The sequence below is a fragment of the Barbatula barbatula genome (genome assembly GCF_947034865.1).
Source record: "Barbatula barbatula genome assembly, chromosome: 5".
Taxonomy (NCBI): domain Eukaryota; kingdom Metazoa; phylum Chordata; class Actinopteri; order Cypriniformes; family Nemacheilidae; genus Barbatula; species Barbatula barbatula.
In genome coordinates this window covers 21914974-21933378 of record NC_136769.1, presented here as the reverse complement: position 1 = coordinate 21933378, position 18405 = coordinate 21914974, and the positions used below count along the sequence as shown (strand labels likewise).

The following is an 18405-nucleotide window of genomic DNA, read 5'->3' as shown; positions in this document are numbered from 1 at the left end:
CGTATTTGTTTCTTCTTCTTCGTCGTGTTTGGGTGTACACGCGCATACCACACCCCCACACCTAAGACGCATGTGCACAATGTTGTTTTCTAATTCTTGCGTACTTCAGGGTTTACACGGAAATGAGAACGCCATGGTTTTCAAAAACTTGCACTTTGAAACCTGTTTTCAAAAGTTTCCGTTATCACTCCCCCAAATTGCATAAATGATCACTCCCTCCGAATCAGCCAGGAACCTCAGAGTCATATTTGATGACCAGCTGTCCTTCAATGAACTAAGATTGCTAAGACAACGCCATCATGCTGATATGCCTAATTTAAGCACGCCTCATCTTCCAATAGCCCAAAAGAGCTCATGTGACACCCCTTTTCATCTCTCTCCACTGGCTACCGGTTGAAGCCCGGATCAGATTCAAGCCACTGATGTTTGCCTACAGGACTATCACTGGATCTGCACCGGCATACTTTCGGACCCTACTACACCCCATCTTCCTAACACGGTCCGGTCAACCACATCTCTCACAACCTTCAAAAAACTACTTAAAACACACCTCTTCTGTGAATACTTGACAGACAAATGAAAAAAATCCTCCCTCTTCTCTCAACAGGTAGTGGTCTAGCTCTTGTTGAAACTAATAACGTTGCATTAGCACCTATTGTACTATTGCTCTTTTATGACATATGGCGTATTGCTCCCCCGACTCTGTGTAAGTCGCTTTGGATAAAAGCGTCTGCTAAATGACTAAATGTAAAATGTAAATTGTTCTGCGATTTCACTTAAAAACGGTCTCGTGTAAAGAGTGAGTAAAAGATGACAGAATTTTCATTTCTGGGTGAACTGTCCCTTTAACTGTGTGTTCACATAGCGCGCGCACGAGGCGTCAAAAACGCGCTATTCGTGAGTAGTTGGACGCTTGAACATTTCGCTTCATTCGCGCTATTCGCGTCATTCGCGAATGAAATTCGCTTCGCGAAAATGTTTTTACAATTTACCGGATTCTCCGACCTCCTCACTCACTTTCTTCCAAGCAAGATCCTTTTTATTCCTATTTTTATGAACACGTATCATATAGCTCCGGGTGTCCACACACTGAGATGAGCTTGTCCTCCATTTTTTATTTCTGCCTCTGCTCGCTACGTCGTCTACGTCACTGCTAGAGCAGGCGCCTGATTGGTTAACGCGGCGCGAATTTTCGCCAAAGTTCAGATTTTTTAACTCGCGCGATTCGCGCCGCCTCATTCGCGCTATTCGCGCCGCAAGCGCGTCTATCGCGTCTTTGCATTGACTTAACATGTAAATCACTCGCGCTTGACGCCTCATTCGCGCTCTATGTGAACACACAGTAATGGATGTTCGTTTCCATGTGGAATTCACCCTGAAACAGAAACGTTTTCCAGCGCTTCGTGGCCCTTGTGGCGTTCCATACAGACGCAGACGTGACGTTCAGTGGGAGAGTGTGTGTGACTCCACTCACTGCATCCACAGGCACATGCAAATCACTGCCAGAGGGAAACACGGTCTGGAGTTTAACGACACCAAATGACGAGAAAACACCTCGTTGAACACTTGTGTGGGAGGAACGACCCTCGAGGTTTCACCCGTGTAACACAGTGCGTTCAGCTATTATAGAAGTCGAGTAAAGTGGACTTTTAAGTTGTTGAAAGTGTCCGGACGGGAGCGAGTGAAACCAGCGAGCGTGGAGCCGCTGTAATGCCGACAACCACCGTACAGCGAAAATGAGCGTCTGAAGTAACTTCAAGGTAACAATTCAATTCACATCACAATTATTTCTGTAAAATGTTGCTCGTATGGTCAATGTGTGTCGCGAGCGAAGTGTTTTGAGTGGTTTAGTGTTGTTAAAACAGGCTGTAGGTGGTTGTGTTGAAGAGGTCACGTTCAGTGATCGCGCTCGTGTTTATTTAGTCGCGATACTTCTCGGCAGATACACATTTACACAGTAGACATAGTTTCCGCCAAAAACGTGTATATTGTTGTTGTTAATAGCGTCAATTGTTTTTATTTATCTCTATCTGTAAACAGGGCAATAAGCTTAATTGTGATGACACTAGTCTCACTGAGGGTTTAACGTTACCGGAGTAACGATGATGTATTATCATTTTTTATCGAAAACAATGGTTAATAAAGTAATTTTAATGACACCTTTATTGAACATGAACTCATTTTCGCTGTATCATATACGTGTCTCTCTGGAGATGACTGTTGTATTATAGTTGTTGTTTACATTCGCATTTAGCAGACGCTTTTATTCAGAGAGACTTACAGAGATGACTCGATATATAGAAGAGATTTGGCACCGCCGCTTATGATGTGGATGCTCCAAGGTGCCGGAGGATAAAAGTACAATCGCAACCGCTAGACACCGAGCATTCTGCTGTTTAAATCATTTGTGTCCTTGGATCGGTAGAAGGACGTCCTATTCAGCTGAGAGATGCTTTATTCTACCAGCAAAGAACAAAAACAAATGCATGAAAAATGCCTCCATTGACTAAAATGTCTATTTTCTTAGTTTTGTGCTTTGACAAATCACGTTCGCCTGTGTAAAATTCCACTAAAGATTTTTTAAAGTATGCATTTTTTTCTATGCATTTCAGATCAAACAGAATGAAATGTAATCATACAAGTCTCAGTCGATAATCCATACTCTTTTCTGAATCTCCCTCAGTGATTTTTGTTGTTGTTGTTGATATAACAGGCATGCTTACGGATTCAAGGGCTGGTTAAAAGGTTCAACATCTTGGACGTATACCTAAAGATCGTAGGTTCAAACACTGCAAGAGTTGATGCGTGGACTATCACCATTGTGTCTTTTGCAGGTTGACTGAACATTTGGTGTGAGATACTTTGGATGAAATCAAATGATTGTTTGGCTAAAGGACGGCTCAGCGCGGCGTCTGTGTGCACATCAGTGGCTACACATTGGAGTTTAACATCCTAAAAAACATCCAGGGCGCAAATGAATGGAAATGTTTTGCTTAATGGAGATAGCCTCTAACTTTTATCGCAAGTGCAATGTTTGAAACGGTCAGCGATGTCTTTGAGCGGTGTAACCATTAAAACTTTGACCTCCGTAGTCCAATGTGTCTTAAGAAGCACAGGACCATTTTTTAGTAAAAGTCAAAAACATGGGTCGAAATGCTAACATTTTTCTGAAAAATTGACCCATAAGCCTGGTTTTGTTGTCAAGGGTCAAGTAATAGGCCTATGTGTTTGCACATTTACACCTAATTATTTTTACTGCGACTCTCCATGCCATAAAAAGCACCAGTAAACATGATAGTAAAGTTCAATCAAAACAGCACTCCACCATCTCACTCTCAGAAAATCGTGCACATTGTTAGTAGTTTGGCCACAAAGCGAACGAGTGAAAAAGACCAACTATTGGCCCTGAGGGAGAAGATGTGATTACAGCTATTGAGACTGACAGCTTTGCTCACTCCTTCGGTCTCTTTGGGTGTTTAGAGAAAGCAAGATATTATACAACAGGGCAATGATTACATGACAGCTGTGTGATGCTTTTTTAATGCTTAAAGGGATCGTTCACTCAAAAATGAAAATGCTGTCTTCATTTAATCACCCTCAAGTTGTTTGAAATCTGTATAAATGTCTTTGTTATGATGAACACAGAGAAAGATATTGGGAATAATGCTTATAACCACACAGACCTTGCCCCCATCGACTCCTGTAGTAGAAAAAAATACAATGGTAGTCATGAGTACCCCAGAACTGTTTGCTGTCCTACATTCTTCAAAATGTCTTCTTTTGTGTTCAACAGAGTTTCCTACTATGGGACTCACTGGGTTTCAAGATCTGTCTGGTTTGAGCATTCTTCCGAATATCTGTCTCTGTGGTCATCAGAACAAAGGGATCCCTTTAAAAGGGACCGTAAACTAAAAAATGAAAATGCTGTCATCATTCAATCACCCTCAAGTTGATCCAGATCTGTATAAATGTCTTTGTACTGATAAAACCAGAGTTTCACTTTCTCTCTACTGCTGCCTTTTTACTTGGCTTATGTAGTAACTACTGTTTTTCTTGCCGACTCCTTTTTCAGGTTCTGGTGTGTTGGTCCAAATGCTCCAGTCTTCCAACCTACTAAACCACAGCATCAACAGGGCCTCTGCATTCCCAGAAACTGAGCTCCATGCGACTCAGAAAAGGCTCTGGAAACTTGAGAACGAAAAACGGAAAGAGTTTCGTACGGCAAAATTGAATTTCCAGCTTCCTAGCTTTCACATCACCACAGGCAGACAGAGAGCTGAATGACATGGCCAGTTGAGTTTCATGACGTGATTTTTGGAGGGATACAGATATCTGGTTACTCGTGGTTCCCTCAGACGTCTGGCTGACACTCACCCCCTACTGAAGACATCTTTGCCAAAACAGAATTGTGGGATAGGTTCGTGCAGTGGTTGTGCCTCTGTATGGAGGTGTAAGGGAAGAGCAGGACTCCTGTAGGACACCGGTGGAGTTCCGGCTAGTAGGGGATCATGGGAAAAGAGCAAGATCTTCTGCACGCGGTCAAGAATGGAGATCTCGCCACCACGCAGAAGCTTCTGGCCAAGGTCAAAGCTAGCAAAAGCAGTGAGTTACCATTTATTACATCTTATCCTATCACGTGCGGTGATGACAACATGTTTATCCATGAAGCTCCATGTTTCTCCATTGACAAGCAATTACGCTACTGCTGACGTGTTGACAGATGCCCTTTGAACAGTCTGAATAGTCTTCCGATGCTTCTGTTGTAATGTACTTGTACGGATGCCAAGAGGAAAATGTTGTTGCTCAGAGGGTGCTCTTTCAATGCTCCATTTAATGGCGTTATCAATTGTTTCCTTTAAGTGTCAACTTAGTCTCAGATTGTTGTATTGTAAAATTGCCTTAGAGGAACATGAGACAATTGAAGATTCACACACATGAAGAGTATTGTGGAGTAAAATGAATGTAGATTTATACTAGAGATAACATTAGAGATTAACAGCCATTCAACATTTCTTTTCACAATTTTTCACATTGATTTGCTATTCATTCTAGAGGTTTCACCCAGCGATAAGAGCTTTTCTTGGGGTAGAAAAGGGGTCAGAGTTCAGAAGCTGCTTGTCAGTTAAAGAGTGATAGATAGTGAGTGTTGTTTTGGTTATAGGCTTCGCAGAGCCTCGTTCATGTCTCTTCTTCCCAGTCCCACCAATTAGCCCTTGCTTGAAGTTTATCTTTTCTCCTAATGCGAGATCCACAAGAGCAGTGTGACTGGGCTTTGAAACACCTTGCCAACAGGGTTCTGATAACATCAACAGACGTTAGTGTTAGCGTTGTTCTCTGCTTTTATCTCTTTACTGCAGTACATTAAGAGCAAGCTGTACCCTGTTAGCCTCACACTAATCTCCAGCATGAACAGCTCGTGTTTTCTGTGATGTGGTATGAGACTGCAAAGGGACCTCCATAAGACCTCCCAAACTGCCAGACGTTATGAATTCGATGGGGTATTTTATACATTTCACCCTGTAATGCTAATATATAAAGATGGTTATTAAAGTAATATGCCAGGACAATATCTCAGAGATTTTCCATCATGGAGTCATTTTTCATTTGTGGGTGAACTATTACTTTAAAACGATTGTTCAGATGCGAAAATAAATTACACCATGTTTTACATCCTTGGTGTATATGACTGTCTTATTTCAGACGAATACAATAGATCCATAGTTATAATACCATTTGTCTTGGCTCTTTCAACCTTTATAATGCGAATCAAGGAAGGATCAGATTTTGAAGCTTCAAAATGTGCATCCATCGATCAAAAAACTGCCTTCTGAAGCGATTTGATTTTTCAAACTTTATGAACGATTATGTCTAACTTCTGTTATCTGTCGGCCTCGTGTGCATGAGACCCGAGAGAGGATGACGTTCTTGCAAATGATGCAGGTGCAGTAAGTTCTGCTGACGAATGCGGCAGTGCAGCAAAACAATAAGTGTAAATGGCTATTACTTTAAATCACATTTTTCTTAGGATGTATATTAAGAAACTTTAAAAATAATTGTCTGTTTTAGGAAAGTGACTGAATGAATGATTAAATTGCGCATAAACAGTGGGCATTTATGTTACCTTCTGTAGAATTAGTTTTATGCTCAAATGCAACTGATACGTGTTTGCATTGTCAATTCAGACCTTTAAACCAGAAATGAGTGCAGTCTTGGTGTTTTACTTCGCCTCTTTATTGTGCTACTCTTTTCATCTTCATTTCATAACATACTTCACAAGAGCTTCACACCTGGAGTGACCTTTATATGGAACCTTAATACACCTGTTTACCTTTCAGGTGAGTATTGAGCATGTCCGTGCTTGTAATTATGCGACACAGACACACACAACAAAGGGAAATCTCAAAGTAAAAAAAACAAGAAACTGCAGAATCAAGCACTCATATTTCCTTTAGGAAATGCAGTTCTAGTTGTTTGAACACCTGGTTACCCAGACTTCCCTTTTGACCAGTGTGTTTTAGAGAAAATAACAGGTCACGCTTGGACTGGAACTGCAGGCTTCGATTTCCAAGGCCAACAAGAGGTCAGTTTGATAACCCGGCAGCACCTCGGGTATTCTTTACCCAAGTGTCTGTAAACATGCCCAGATAACACACACACTTCATGACGGGAAGGGGTTGCAAGTTGTTTTCAGCCGTAAGCACCACTTTTGTCTCTTCTTTCCAGAATCAAGGCCTGAGCCATTGTGCGTGCGGCAAACTGGCTGAGTTATGGCTCCATAATGTCATCTTTACTGTGCTTGTGGTCATAAAGACATTCATACAGTCATTAACACACGGCGGGCTTTTGTGGCAATCATCCTTCAGGCTCAAGAAGGCCTGGCCAGCTGACTAGCCTACCCAGCGTGTCTCCACCCCTCCGTCCCCGCTGCTTTGTCTGAGTCCCCGAGGGGCTGCGCCACAGCTTGTTAGATTACCCACGATCCTTTGTTCAAACTCACAGTCTCACTAATTCATCACCTTGCGTTTCATACACGTGCTCATCAAGGCCCTGCATTGGCACGATGCGCAACGCAACAAACAACACCCTCTGTCGCATCTATTGATGATGAACGCATCCAGTTTCTCTTGACATCTGCCATCGCTGCTTTGCTTTCTCCTTGCTGGAGACGCTCGTAAATCATGAAGACCCAGATGGTGCCCAAACAGATTAAAGGGTTTTATAGGTGAAAGAGAGACCCCGGAGCATGCTTTGGTTTATAAACCCTTCATATTGTGTCCTGTTCTTATTGCGCTCTATTTGGTTTGTAATCTTCGTGTTTAGTGAAATGCTTTGGAAAGTTCTCAGTCGGAGTCAGACAACATCGGATGTACTTCTGCTACTGACTCTGCTGGTTTTTGCTCCGTGACCTTTTCTTTCCATCTTCACAATAACAGATGGAAGTCCGAGGTTGGCAGTAATTATACTAGAATTTGTTTGTCTGTACGATGTTGCTTTAATCCATGGTGTAATCTTCTTTAAATCCCAATTTCCCAGATGTTTGACTCCAAAAATGGTGTTGTTTTTAATATTGGGCTGTTTGCAGTTAAGGTAAAACCTTTTTGTGTCAGCGACGAGTGTCACAAATAGAAACAAATGACTTCATACTGGAGCCTGCAAACATTGCACTTTGTGTACAGGTTTATATCTTGGTTGCATATGGATGTTTCCAGACATCTGTGGAATGTGAGGTTTTGATCGTTTTGGTGTTTACATATTCTTTTTTTAGCAAAGACGTTCCCTGTCGAATGTGAAATGGTGAATGACTTCGAAACATACAATTGACTTGATCTCCTTTTGTTTCTTGAATGCATGAGCAATGTTTGTAAGAAAAATGACCATCACATAACTTTATTCAACCCATAACTTTTACCTCTTTACCATCACCATCACTACAAAACATAACTCCTTAGCTAGATGAAGGGATGTTCAAGGACACAGGCGTTTTTAGAGTGTACTTTATTAAATGTTATTTTTATTTATGTGTGCATTCATATTGATTTAAATTGAATAAGTTTATAAAAAGCATCATACTTTTAGATCTAGATACAGTCAATAACTGAAATATGAAAGTGACCCCATAGTAGACCGTATTTAAAGGCATGATGGGAACCGAACAACGGCGGTACCTCTTCACTTGCATTAGTTTTGTCCATACAATGCAAGTGAATGGGTACCGCCATTGTTTGGTTACCAACATTCTTCAAAAGATCTTCTTTTGTGTTCTGCAGCTGAAAATAAGTCATACAGGTTTGAAATGACAAGAGGGTGAATAAATGATTTTTACGTGAACTTCCACTGTAAACATACAGTAGGTAACTTATTTTCTTGTTTCCTGAATGGCCCCAAACTCATTCATTGTGTCTGCTTGCAGTTATTTGCTCCAGCTTGTAGTGTAATGTAGTTAAACACAATCCACCTGACATCTTATCAGAGAAAAAAAGCTTGATTTATGAGAGGACCCTCACTTCATAATGAAGTTATTTACAGATCTATGCCACTTTGAATCCAGACAGCAGAACTTGATCTTATTTAATATTTGTGTTACCGTGTAACTCCAGACTGCGACTACAGGTTGCATTTTGCTGCCAGTTTTTGAGACAGCGTGAGTGTTTTTTGTTTTTTTACAAGTACTCGTGCATGTGCGACCAGGCAATTTAGATTTATTTTCTAGTTGTTATATTTCATGTGAAAAGGCGAGTAAATCGCGAGCCCACCAGTGTAGGCCTATAGGTGTGAGAAGGAACATGATGAAAAGTGTCCTCAATACACATAAAACCATCATAAGAACGTATTAAGACCAGCCCTGTCATTTTGCTTTAACACTATAAACTATCAAATATATACTTTTTCATACAAAATGACGTACAGTGGTAATTTTGTCTGGTGAAGTCATTTTAAAGTCAGTTTAAAGAGTCTCTTAACACTTCTAAATGATTCCACAGAATTCTGCAGACTTTTCTGAAATTTTAGCACAGAATTAACAAAAAAGTCTGCAGATTCCGTATGACCCTGGTATTGAGTGATGTCATTTCCCTCTGAACTGAAAATTAAACTGCACATTATAATTTCTGTGACTCAAGTCTATTAAGTATTTTCAGTAATACCGCTATTTTGGGGAAGATGTCAATAATGGCATTGCAGGCTGATTTAAGGTGCGCCCCTACATTTTCTGCTTGCGCCTATATTTCAGTCAGGGGCCACAGTGCTCCTAGTAAAACATTTTAGTATGGAGCCCTGGTTCATTCAATTACTGTGAAGCTGTAGTGTGGTGAGATGGGACACACATGATGGAAAGATCTCAAAGAGTCAGTGGTCATTTTACAGTTTGTAAGAGCGGCGTTCAACATCGCAATCACATCTGATCCCGACTGTAGTGGTTTTGCTTTCATTAGTTAGTGGTTTCACTGCATGTTTATCTCCAGCAGCACCTCGAATTGCAGCAGGGGAAGCTAATGAGATTTCTGCGTGGGGGGGGTTGGATCGGCATATTGAAGGCAATGTGTTAAAATCCTTTTAGACAGACTGTGAAATTCGGTCTCTGTACGGCAGCTGCCTGTCGGGTCTGTCACTTGCTTGCTAAATGTTTAATTATATCTCGAAAGAGAAACATCCATCGGTCTGTCTTCTAGCTTAATTTATCTACTTGATCTTTTTACCTAAACAACTAAATAAAAGTTGGATGATTAGCCTTTAATGATGTGATTGGTCTGTTAGGGTCCAGAAACAATATTGTCGTGTTAAATTTCAATAAGAATGGTAGAAAATGTCCTTGTGTTGTGCATTTCACCCTTGACCTGTTTGTTTCCCTTGTGGCTTATATCTCATCCTTGTCGTGTCCATCAGACGCACAGACTCAGTATTTACCACGTAACTGATAAGATTCCAGATTAGACCAATTATTTTCTCCCTCTAAATGAGTTTTCAGACATTATCTTCCTGACACACATGATTTGTGCTGTGAGGAAAGCTAAAGGCTTGCCTGAGGCCTGATTATTGCTGAAAAAAATTGGGTCACAAACCAATTTTTTTTACCCGATTTAAAATATATGTTCACAAATATATTTAGGATTTATTTATATAGAATAAAAATTAAAACTGAAACCGGAAGTGCCTCTGTTTATTAGGGCTGGACCAGAATCGATTCGGTGGGTTGGCATTCCATTTTCAATTTTGAGTTTCGAATATTCTTTTTTTTCTTACACCTGGCAGCGGTTCTCATGAGTGAACGTCATGATTTAGTTAATCTGGAAGAGAAGACATAAATGCCGAAGACCTCAGGTGTGTGGGAACACATTAAATGCAGTGAGGACAAGACAAAGGCAGCGTACCAATTATGCAATTTGAAACTGGCCACAACAGCACATCAAGTTTGAAAACTCGCACAAGTTCTGTAAGTAAGTACACCTATAGAAATGCTAGTTTGTGATTCATTATGTGTTCAACTTTATGCGATGGAATGTGTATATACTGTATGTTTATATAGTTCACAATACGTTTAACAATAACGGGTTCACTATTGTCACAATATTTTGAACAAAATTTACAAAATCAAACTGAAATTCAAAAACATTTATTTCCAGAACAATACAAATTGTCGTTAAATTGAATAATTGATCTAATAGTTGTGTTGCTAATTACCACATAATTAAAATCATAAACAATCAAAATAAAGTATATTTTCAATGATATATGAATAATTATAAAATAAACACAAGTAACATTAGGAAAGCCTTAAGAAAAACACATCAATATAGTAAAAGCGCAACATAAACAAACGAAACATTAAAACAAAATACCAATAGAATAATACAGATGTCATGTTGTATTACAATCGCCTCAATGATAGATACATATCTTACATTTGTGCATTGCAATATGCGATACAGCAATATATTATCCTTACACCCTTATTTTATCTACAAGTGTTGCCTACAAGTGTGTATATTATCTGTTTTGTTGTAAATACATAAGCTTCTGTGAAATGTTCAAATGTGCCATGAATATGTATAATGTACACAGTTATCATTGAATGAGACCCATTTGTGCCTCAAACTCTGCCGTAGTTTAGCCTGCATACAGAAACAGCCTTTGGTTTATTGGCTGTGTTTAGGAATGGAAAGTTACTTCTTCTACCAAGACCCCAGCTGAGCTCCATAACACAGCACTAAATTAATGCTTAAGCCCCATCACATACGACCGGCTCTGTGCGCGGCTACATTGGGGGTCTCGGCACATTTTTTTCTTTCCGCACTGCTGGAGCAGAATTCTGTAGTACATTGAGAAAATGGGTCTGTATTCACTTCAAACACTCTACAGAGTGACTTATGGGTCACAGCTGCCTTAAGCTGGACCTTAATGGTGTTTCACAGATATTTTTCTGGCATTCTTCCTGCTCCGAGCATGCCAACTATTGTCCAGGCTGCGACATAACACTCCAAGCTTGAATGAGGTGGGGGGGAACTCGCAAGAATAGGAGGGATGATGTCAGTTAGAAGGAATGCAGCGCTCGCCGGGTAGTCTGATTTGAATGTATTCAACAGGTACAGAAAGAGCCGAGTGTCACGGCTGAGACAGAAGAAACAAGTTTTTATAATATATTCAGGTTGCATTTCGTCTCAAAATTAAAAGCGTGCGAGAGAAAAAGCCTTGGGCGTTCTGCATTTCACCTTTACCTAAACCACAAGACTACGGAATGTATAAGTACACCACTTGCTAAACTGTACTAAACTGCCTTGCATGTCATCACATACAGTGTCGGCTCACGTTGGTCTCTTCTTCTGCCATCATCAGTGTCAGTCAAACAAGGGGCTTTTTGAACATGTATTGTAATTGTGAATCAGCTGGGTGAACACAGCACTTTCGAGTTGCTTTGGGCAGGCAAGCACGGGTTATTTGCATGTTGCATTACCTTTCAGCTGATGTTAGATGTACGCCCAGCCTGTGCTATCATCTTTCCCTGCATGCTAGCTGTAATACTCCTACAATAAAGCTTTGTCTCAAACCTTAGAGAACTGACATGTGGATCCTTGAGAAATCCCACAATGCATTACAACACGCTATTTGCTTTGTTAGAAGGAAGCTTTAGAAATGTTTTTGTTGTTTTTCATTGAGTATTGAAATGTCAACTGGACAAATAGATATTTGTGCTTTCCTGTGGCTCAGTGGTTAGTGCATTGGCTAGCGTCGTCAAGGTCATGGGTTCGATGCTAGGGATTGCATATAGTCAGAAACACATATGTATAATGCAATGTAAACTGCCAAATGCGTAAATGTAAATATAAAGACATATTATTGTGCACCAAGAAACAGACAAAAAGATCTTTCAGGTGTTAATGCCAGCTCCATGATTCTTATAAAAAAATGAGTAATATGCAAAGATCAAAGAACATTTTTATCTTAAAGTCCATATGAAATTCAAAATTACAATTCCTATTTTTGTCATGAAATATTGCAGTGTTCATTATAAATAGCATTTTTTTTAATTCATGACCTATTTCAAAGTTCAAAACCTCAACATTTAAAACCTCATAATCGTCAGAAAATGCTATAGTATGCCAGTAGCTATCCACGTCTGATGAGGTGAATTAGACGGCATGGGCGGAGCATCTGTTAATCCCTCCCCTTCAACTGTCTGTCTGCTGCTAGTCTCATTTCAAAATGCAACACCTGTTTTTCATCCAATCAAATCGCAATGGAAAACACAAGCCACGGCCACTCTATTTTCTCAGTTGATTTTCTGTTTCACTCTGAAATTCGCCAGAATACGGAAGAATGATCGCAACCTCCGGTTCACTAGTAGTTGTTATAAAAATATTTTTTCACTTTCTTACGCTATTCCAACCTGGATGCCTTCCTTCTGTGGACCACACGTAGAAATGTGGATATGGATATTAGATTGACAGCCTCCATCCCCATTTACTGTGTTGCTGGGCTGTGTCAACATTTGTTTTTTGTTTATAATGAAGGGAAACATAACACAGTTTTGTTGGTCTGTTAACTATTCTAGTAAAGGGAATGTTCCTTCAGGTACACAGAATCTGAATGCCAGAGCTACTGTAATTGTATAAATTCACTGACTGTAGTGGGAGTTTCCAGGCCTGAGACAGATGTTTCCCTCTTTTTTTGTTCTGACACACAATAGGATGGCCCTTGATTCAACCCCAGTTTTCCCTTGCGACCTCTGGCACAACCTTGCACCTGTCCTCCGTATGTTAGATTGGACCAGTGCAAATTGCATTAATATTAGGAAGGTGATATTTGAGTTGCTTTTTAAAGAGTCGGGATATTCATTTTTAAATCTTTGCTTGCATCTTTTTTAAAGGTATTGTTTTAAGAAAACAGCAATTTTTTCACATTATTCAAAATGACAGTCTCTCATTTTCTCTGTCCTGTCAGTCAGCACTTTACAGTCGTGATTTGGTAAAGTACTGGCTTCACAACTTGTTTGTATTTCACTCCGCAAATTATAGTTTTGTATCTGATCTCGTGCATGTGTGTAATTAAAGTGTTCTGGGCTCATCATGAAGCAGATGAGAGGTTTTTTCCTGACTCATGTGCTGCTTTTTCATGGGGTCTTATAATGGGATCTTTTCATACGGTGATGCACAGCATCAGCAGGACCACAGAAGATGCTGATGTTTTTTTTCCTCATCTTCGTCTGTGTTATAAAACAGTGTTATGAATACGCGACTAGGGGGTACTTATTTGATATGACGTGAAATCAAACACAAAGCACAGGGCTGTACAATATAGAAAAATGATCAAAAAATCTGCATATTGAAATTGTTTGAATCACAGACTAGCAGTGAATGTTAGTGCTTGTGCATGCACATGTTGAAGATGATCATTAATCGTAAAGAATGTGAAACATGTTGGTCATATAACAGTTTAAAAATATATACTTTTATATAGTTCAAATTAGTTTGATCAACTTGGAAGAAAATGTAACTCACTAAATAATGCTTTATGTCCTGCAGCCCTTTCAGTGAGTTTACGGGTGCTTAACTGTGAATAATGAAAGGCGTGTTGATGCTGTGTGTGTGTGTGAAAGCTCCTCTCCGCTCTCAACAGCAGCCGGCCCGCAGTATTTGGCAAAGAGATGAAAGCATGTCTCACAATCTCTCCTCCGTGACACGATCCGACCGCAGCGCCGTCACCGCTGGACCTGTGACAACAAGACTCCGAAAGACATTCAGAGGTCCTGGAGCTGAGAACTCTTTCACACACAGCTTGCATAGCCACCGACTCTCAATACTGATTTATTAGCACAGGATTGGCTCACTCTTTGTATCTTTAAGGGGAAACCAGGCTTGGTTTCTTAAGGATATAAAACATGGAATGTGTTTGGTTTGGAAATGCAGGCTTTCCAGAGGCCACAGATTTTTTGGCAGCGCCAGACGGCCATGATCTCTCTATAGCATCACAGAGCACTTTGAAAAGTATTGCGACCTGTTGCTAATTCAGAAATGCACAGCATTTGCTCCAAAGCGGTCTGTATTGTTGTGGTTCTGTGAAAAAATAGCTATAGCTCTGCAGACTTCATACTTCAAGTGTTTTAGGAACACAGTGGTTCCTTCAACTTTTCCACTTAGTCTTAAAGAAGGGCAAATTTGTTGTTGTAAAAGTTCACTTGATTTGTTTTATCTTAGATTTTTTGCATTGGCTGGCTTTGAACACAGAAATCATTTGCGCTGACTCATCTTGTTGTTTCCAAAGAAACTAATCCTGTGCTCAACCTTTGCCCCTTTCTCCTGACCACTGAGAGCAACACACAACCTTACATCAGTGGCCCTTTTAAGGGACATGACAGAGCTGTACAGATCTCCACCGGTTGTACTCTGAGCCTAATCCTTCAAGACTCGCGGCACACATGATAGAAGCTTTCTCTGGTCCTCAATAGTCTATTGAGGGGATTAACTTCTACATTAGGAGTCTTGTATTATTTCTAGAATTTGAGACTTTTCAAAGTTAAGTAGATACTGTAACCTGCCTGTAGCCATTTCAGGGTCTTTTAAGTTTATGTGTGTGTGTGTGTGTGTGTGTGTGTTTAAAGGCAGTGTTTGAGTTGGCTTCATGCGTGACCACACGCTCCTCTGGGCCCATCTACATCGATTATTTATTTACACACCATGCTGCTTAACCCAAACCTCCGCCGAAGAACAGGACGTACATATCAAACCTGAAACTCAACGCATGTCTTTTATAGATGTACTAATTTGTTGACATTTTTTATGTTTTGCTACAGTCACATGAGACTACGTTCATACACTAGAGAAGACACAATACACAGGCTTTATCTGTCTCAGATGGTCCGACTTCTGTTATCAAGATTTCATCAGAGGTCTTGAGAACAAGCTGACATGAGTCTCTGCATTCCAGTGTAGAGAGAGGTTTAAGAGTGTAAAGGTCTTTCATCTCTTCTGAATGATGATCGCTATGAACTCATCCAGTCGTTCACCTTTATCTTTGTTCACAGGTCGTGTTTGCACCGTAATGCTTCACTATTCTTCCTGGTGGCACTGCTGGGTTTAGTGTAACTAATTGCAGGACTCTGTTTAACAGATCTGTTTCCTCTCCACGGTACAATATTAAAGTGCATACTCGCGTACATCTTATCTTAAAGTGCTGCATAAGCAGCAATAGTGTGTTGTGTAAAAGTGCAAATGACGCGATCAACGCATCCAAACATGCCCCACTTCACAATTTTGACCCGCCGCCCACTCATGATTCAGTAATGCATTTAAGATGACGAGAGAAAGTTGGTCGAGATACTTGATGATCGCCACCTCATAACACCTGTCACATTTACAATCTGATCTCTAGAGATCCAGCTGTCAACTGTTTACTCGAAATGCATATTTATAGCATATTTATTGGCTGTACATGCTATCATTTTTTAAATCACGATGTTAAATGAATCTGTTGATATCTTCAACGTACTTTCACTCCTTTGTTTTATTTAAAAAAAAATCCCTTCTATACGCGTCCCTGTTTTTGAGGTTATTATAGTTATTATTATAATATATAATAATAAAACTATGATGAGAATTTACATTAGCTGATAAGAAAAATGATCTGCTCCGTGACTCAAAAATTGCGATCACCAATAGTCGAACATCATCTGCCAGAAACTGTCTGACAGTAGCTATGTTTTAATCGTTCATCAGCTGGAAAAAAAACCTTTCTGAAAGTGATCCCAATGATATTGTCTCTGTATTTTTAAAGTTATAGTTATCATTATCATGTGAACGGCCCTATAGACTTGAACTTGTATAGTCCATGTGAGAGATGTGCCTCAACACTCACAAAATCACCGCTCTTACAAACTTGAAAAAATAAACAATCAATTGTTTTCATTCTCCATTGTTGGACAATGTTCAATCAATTGAGTAAAGCAAAGTGTTTCTTGAGGGGACTTACTAGGAAATCTCATCACCTCACCCTCAAAATGGAGACCTGGGAAGGACTGAACGGACACAACTGCTCTTTGGAACAATGGTCTAAGGAAGGAAGTGTAATAAGGGGCCTATCCCAAGTCCTTGAAAGCCTGGCTGCTCGCGATGGGGGCTGTGTCAACAGACCCCCCACCTAATCTCGCCAAGGGTCACACTTGCTTTTGCACCCTCCACCCTTGCTCCAACAATCCCACTGTCTGAGTGAACTATCCACCCCCTCGCCTCCGGTTTGGGATGGCACAAACCGGAAAAATGGCTCACAAAGGGAGCTGCATTCCTCCACGCAGAAAACAACGTGTAAACAAAGAAGTCCACCAAAAGACGTGGTAGGTGAACTGCAGAGGGTTTGTCTTTGCCTGTTGGAGCATAAGCGTGCTGCGCCAACCTGTCTCGTGTACTACGTATACTTGAAAAAAATACATGAGCTGTTTGAAGAGCCAAAAGGATGAACACAATGTTGAAGAATTTGGTGTCACTATGAAACTTGAGACTTGGTAAGAGCATGAGTTTGAAAAGGGATGGTGCAGTTGATGCTCTGCTTGCTTTCTAGGCTTTCTGTCTTCTTAGGAGTACGTTGTAAAAGTAAGAGTAAGAGCCCAGCTGTTCAATGTAGAGCCAGACGGGATTGTTTTGAAAGAATGAAGATGTGTCCTCTCTAGGACTCTTGTGGAAAGGCCTGCTTCCTATGATGTCATGCTTCCTATGATCTAATTGACCAAGTATTGTTTGTTTTTTAGATTAAGTCAAATGGTTTTGTGGCTATAACATTTTGGGGAAGGCCTACGGCTAGTTGGAATGTGGCTACAGGAACATAAGTGGGGTCACATTTCAATGCCCATTTAGTCTGTATGCAACATTTAACAGGCCTGTACAGTGTGATATAGGTGAAACATGCCACGAAAAAATCTGTCAATGTGAAGAATACATTTGCCAGTGTAGCACGTGTTCGATACAGTTTTGCATGTGATTTAGACAGAGCTGCTTGTTTGTGTGAGGTGTGTTTTTGTCGCGATGCTTGTTTTTATGTGGAGTTAATCAATGGTGCACAGCAAATTTAGTTGTTTTTGCGTTAACAGATATATTTCGAGCCCTGTGGTTTCAGGGATGTGGAAAGACGGAAGGAATACAGTGTTTCCCCTAGGCTTACGGATTTAAGGGGTGTGGGTCTCTATCTTTTTTTGGGACACTACTTTTTTTAAATAAATAATGTTAAATCAATCAATCGAATGTTTTATCAGGCCATTTACTTTATATTCTGATATAAATCTATCTTAGTGATGCCACAGTCTATATAAAACCAGGTCCATGTGTCAAATCAGCAGGTTCAGTAAAACATTTCCTTTATTTCATGCTTTATTGCCTAGAATGTCATTTTTATTGCCTAGAATGTCACAAAGCCTTTCCAAACCTGACATTGTGTAGGCCCTTTTGACAGGCATTTGGTCATGTGACATATGTCACATGTTTCAGCTGTACTTCCTTGGTAAGGTATCTTTTCACATCTGGCCATTTTCTGGTAGTGGATCTGTTGTTTTCCCAGCTCTCTGATAAGGTGCAAAAACCCAGAGCTGTAGCTGTCCCCAGTCTCTACAGTTGATAAGCGGGGAAGGGAAACTCTCATTCTCCTTCTCTGAACACAGAGTTTCCCAGCAATGCAACTGTTCCAGTGTCCGGTCAAGAGGGCTGGAATGGAACTGTGAGCTTCCTGAAATCTGCCACCTCTAATCTGAACCAACAGATTCTGCTGAGACCTGTCAGCTCTCGAACATTTGAGACATTACTGCGGCAGATGACAACAGTCCACCCCTTGACCTCTGCTGTTTTCTTTCTGAGTAATCAAGAGTTCTTGGCTAGCCATTACTGAAGAGGAAGGTGGTCAGTCAGCAAGTCATTGTTTCAAGGGTCATGACTG

General features: G+C 40.4%; 1 protein-coding gene across 5 annotated transcripts in view; it reads left to right on the top strand.

The window, feature by feature from the left end:
• Positions 1 to 1448: 1448 nt before the first annotated feature.
• Positions 1449 to 18405, top strand: part of LOC306894499 (CASK interacting protein 2) — a 43193-nt gene continuing 26236 nt past the window's right edge. For all 5 annotated transcript variants that reach the window (XM_079457110.1, XM_079457109.1, XM_079457107.1 and 2 more), the window contains exons 1-2: positions 1449 to 1760; positions 4073 to 4602. In XM_079457110.1, the coding sequence (XP_079313236.1) occupies positions 4509 to 4602 (94 nt within the window). In that variant the 5' untranslated portion in view covers positions 1449 to 1760; positions 4073 to 4508. The remainder of the gene's footprint in view (positions 1761 to 4072; positions 4603 to 18405) is intronic.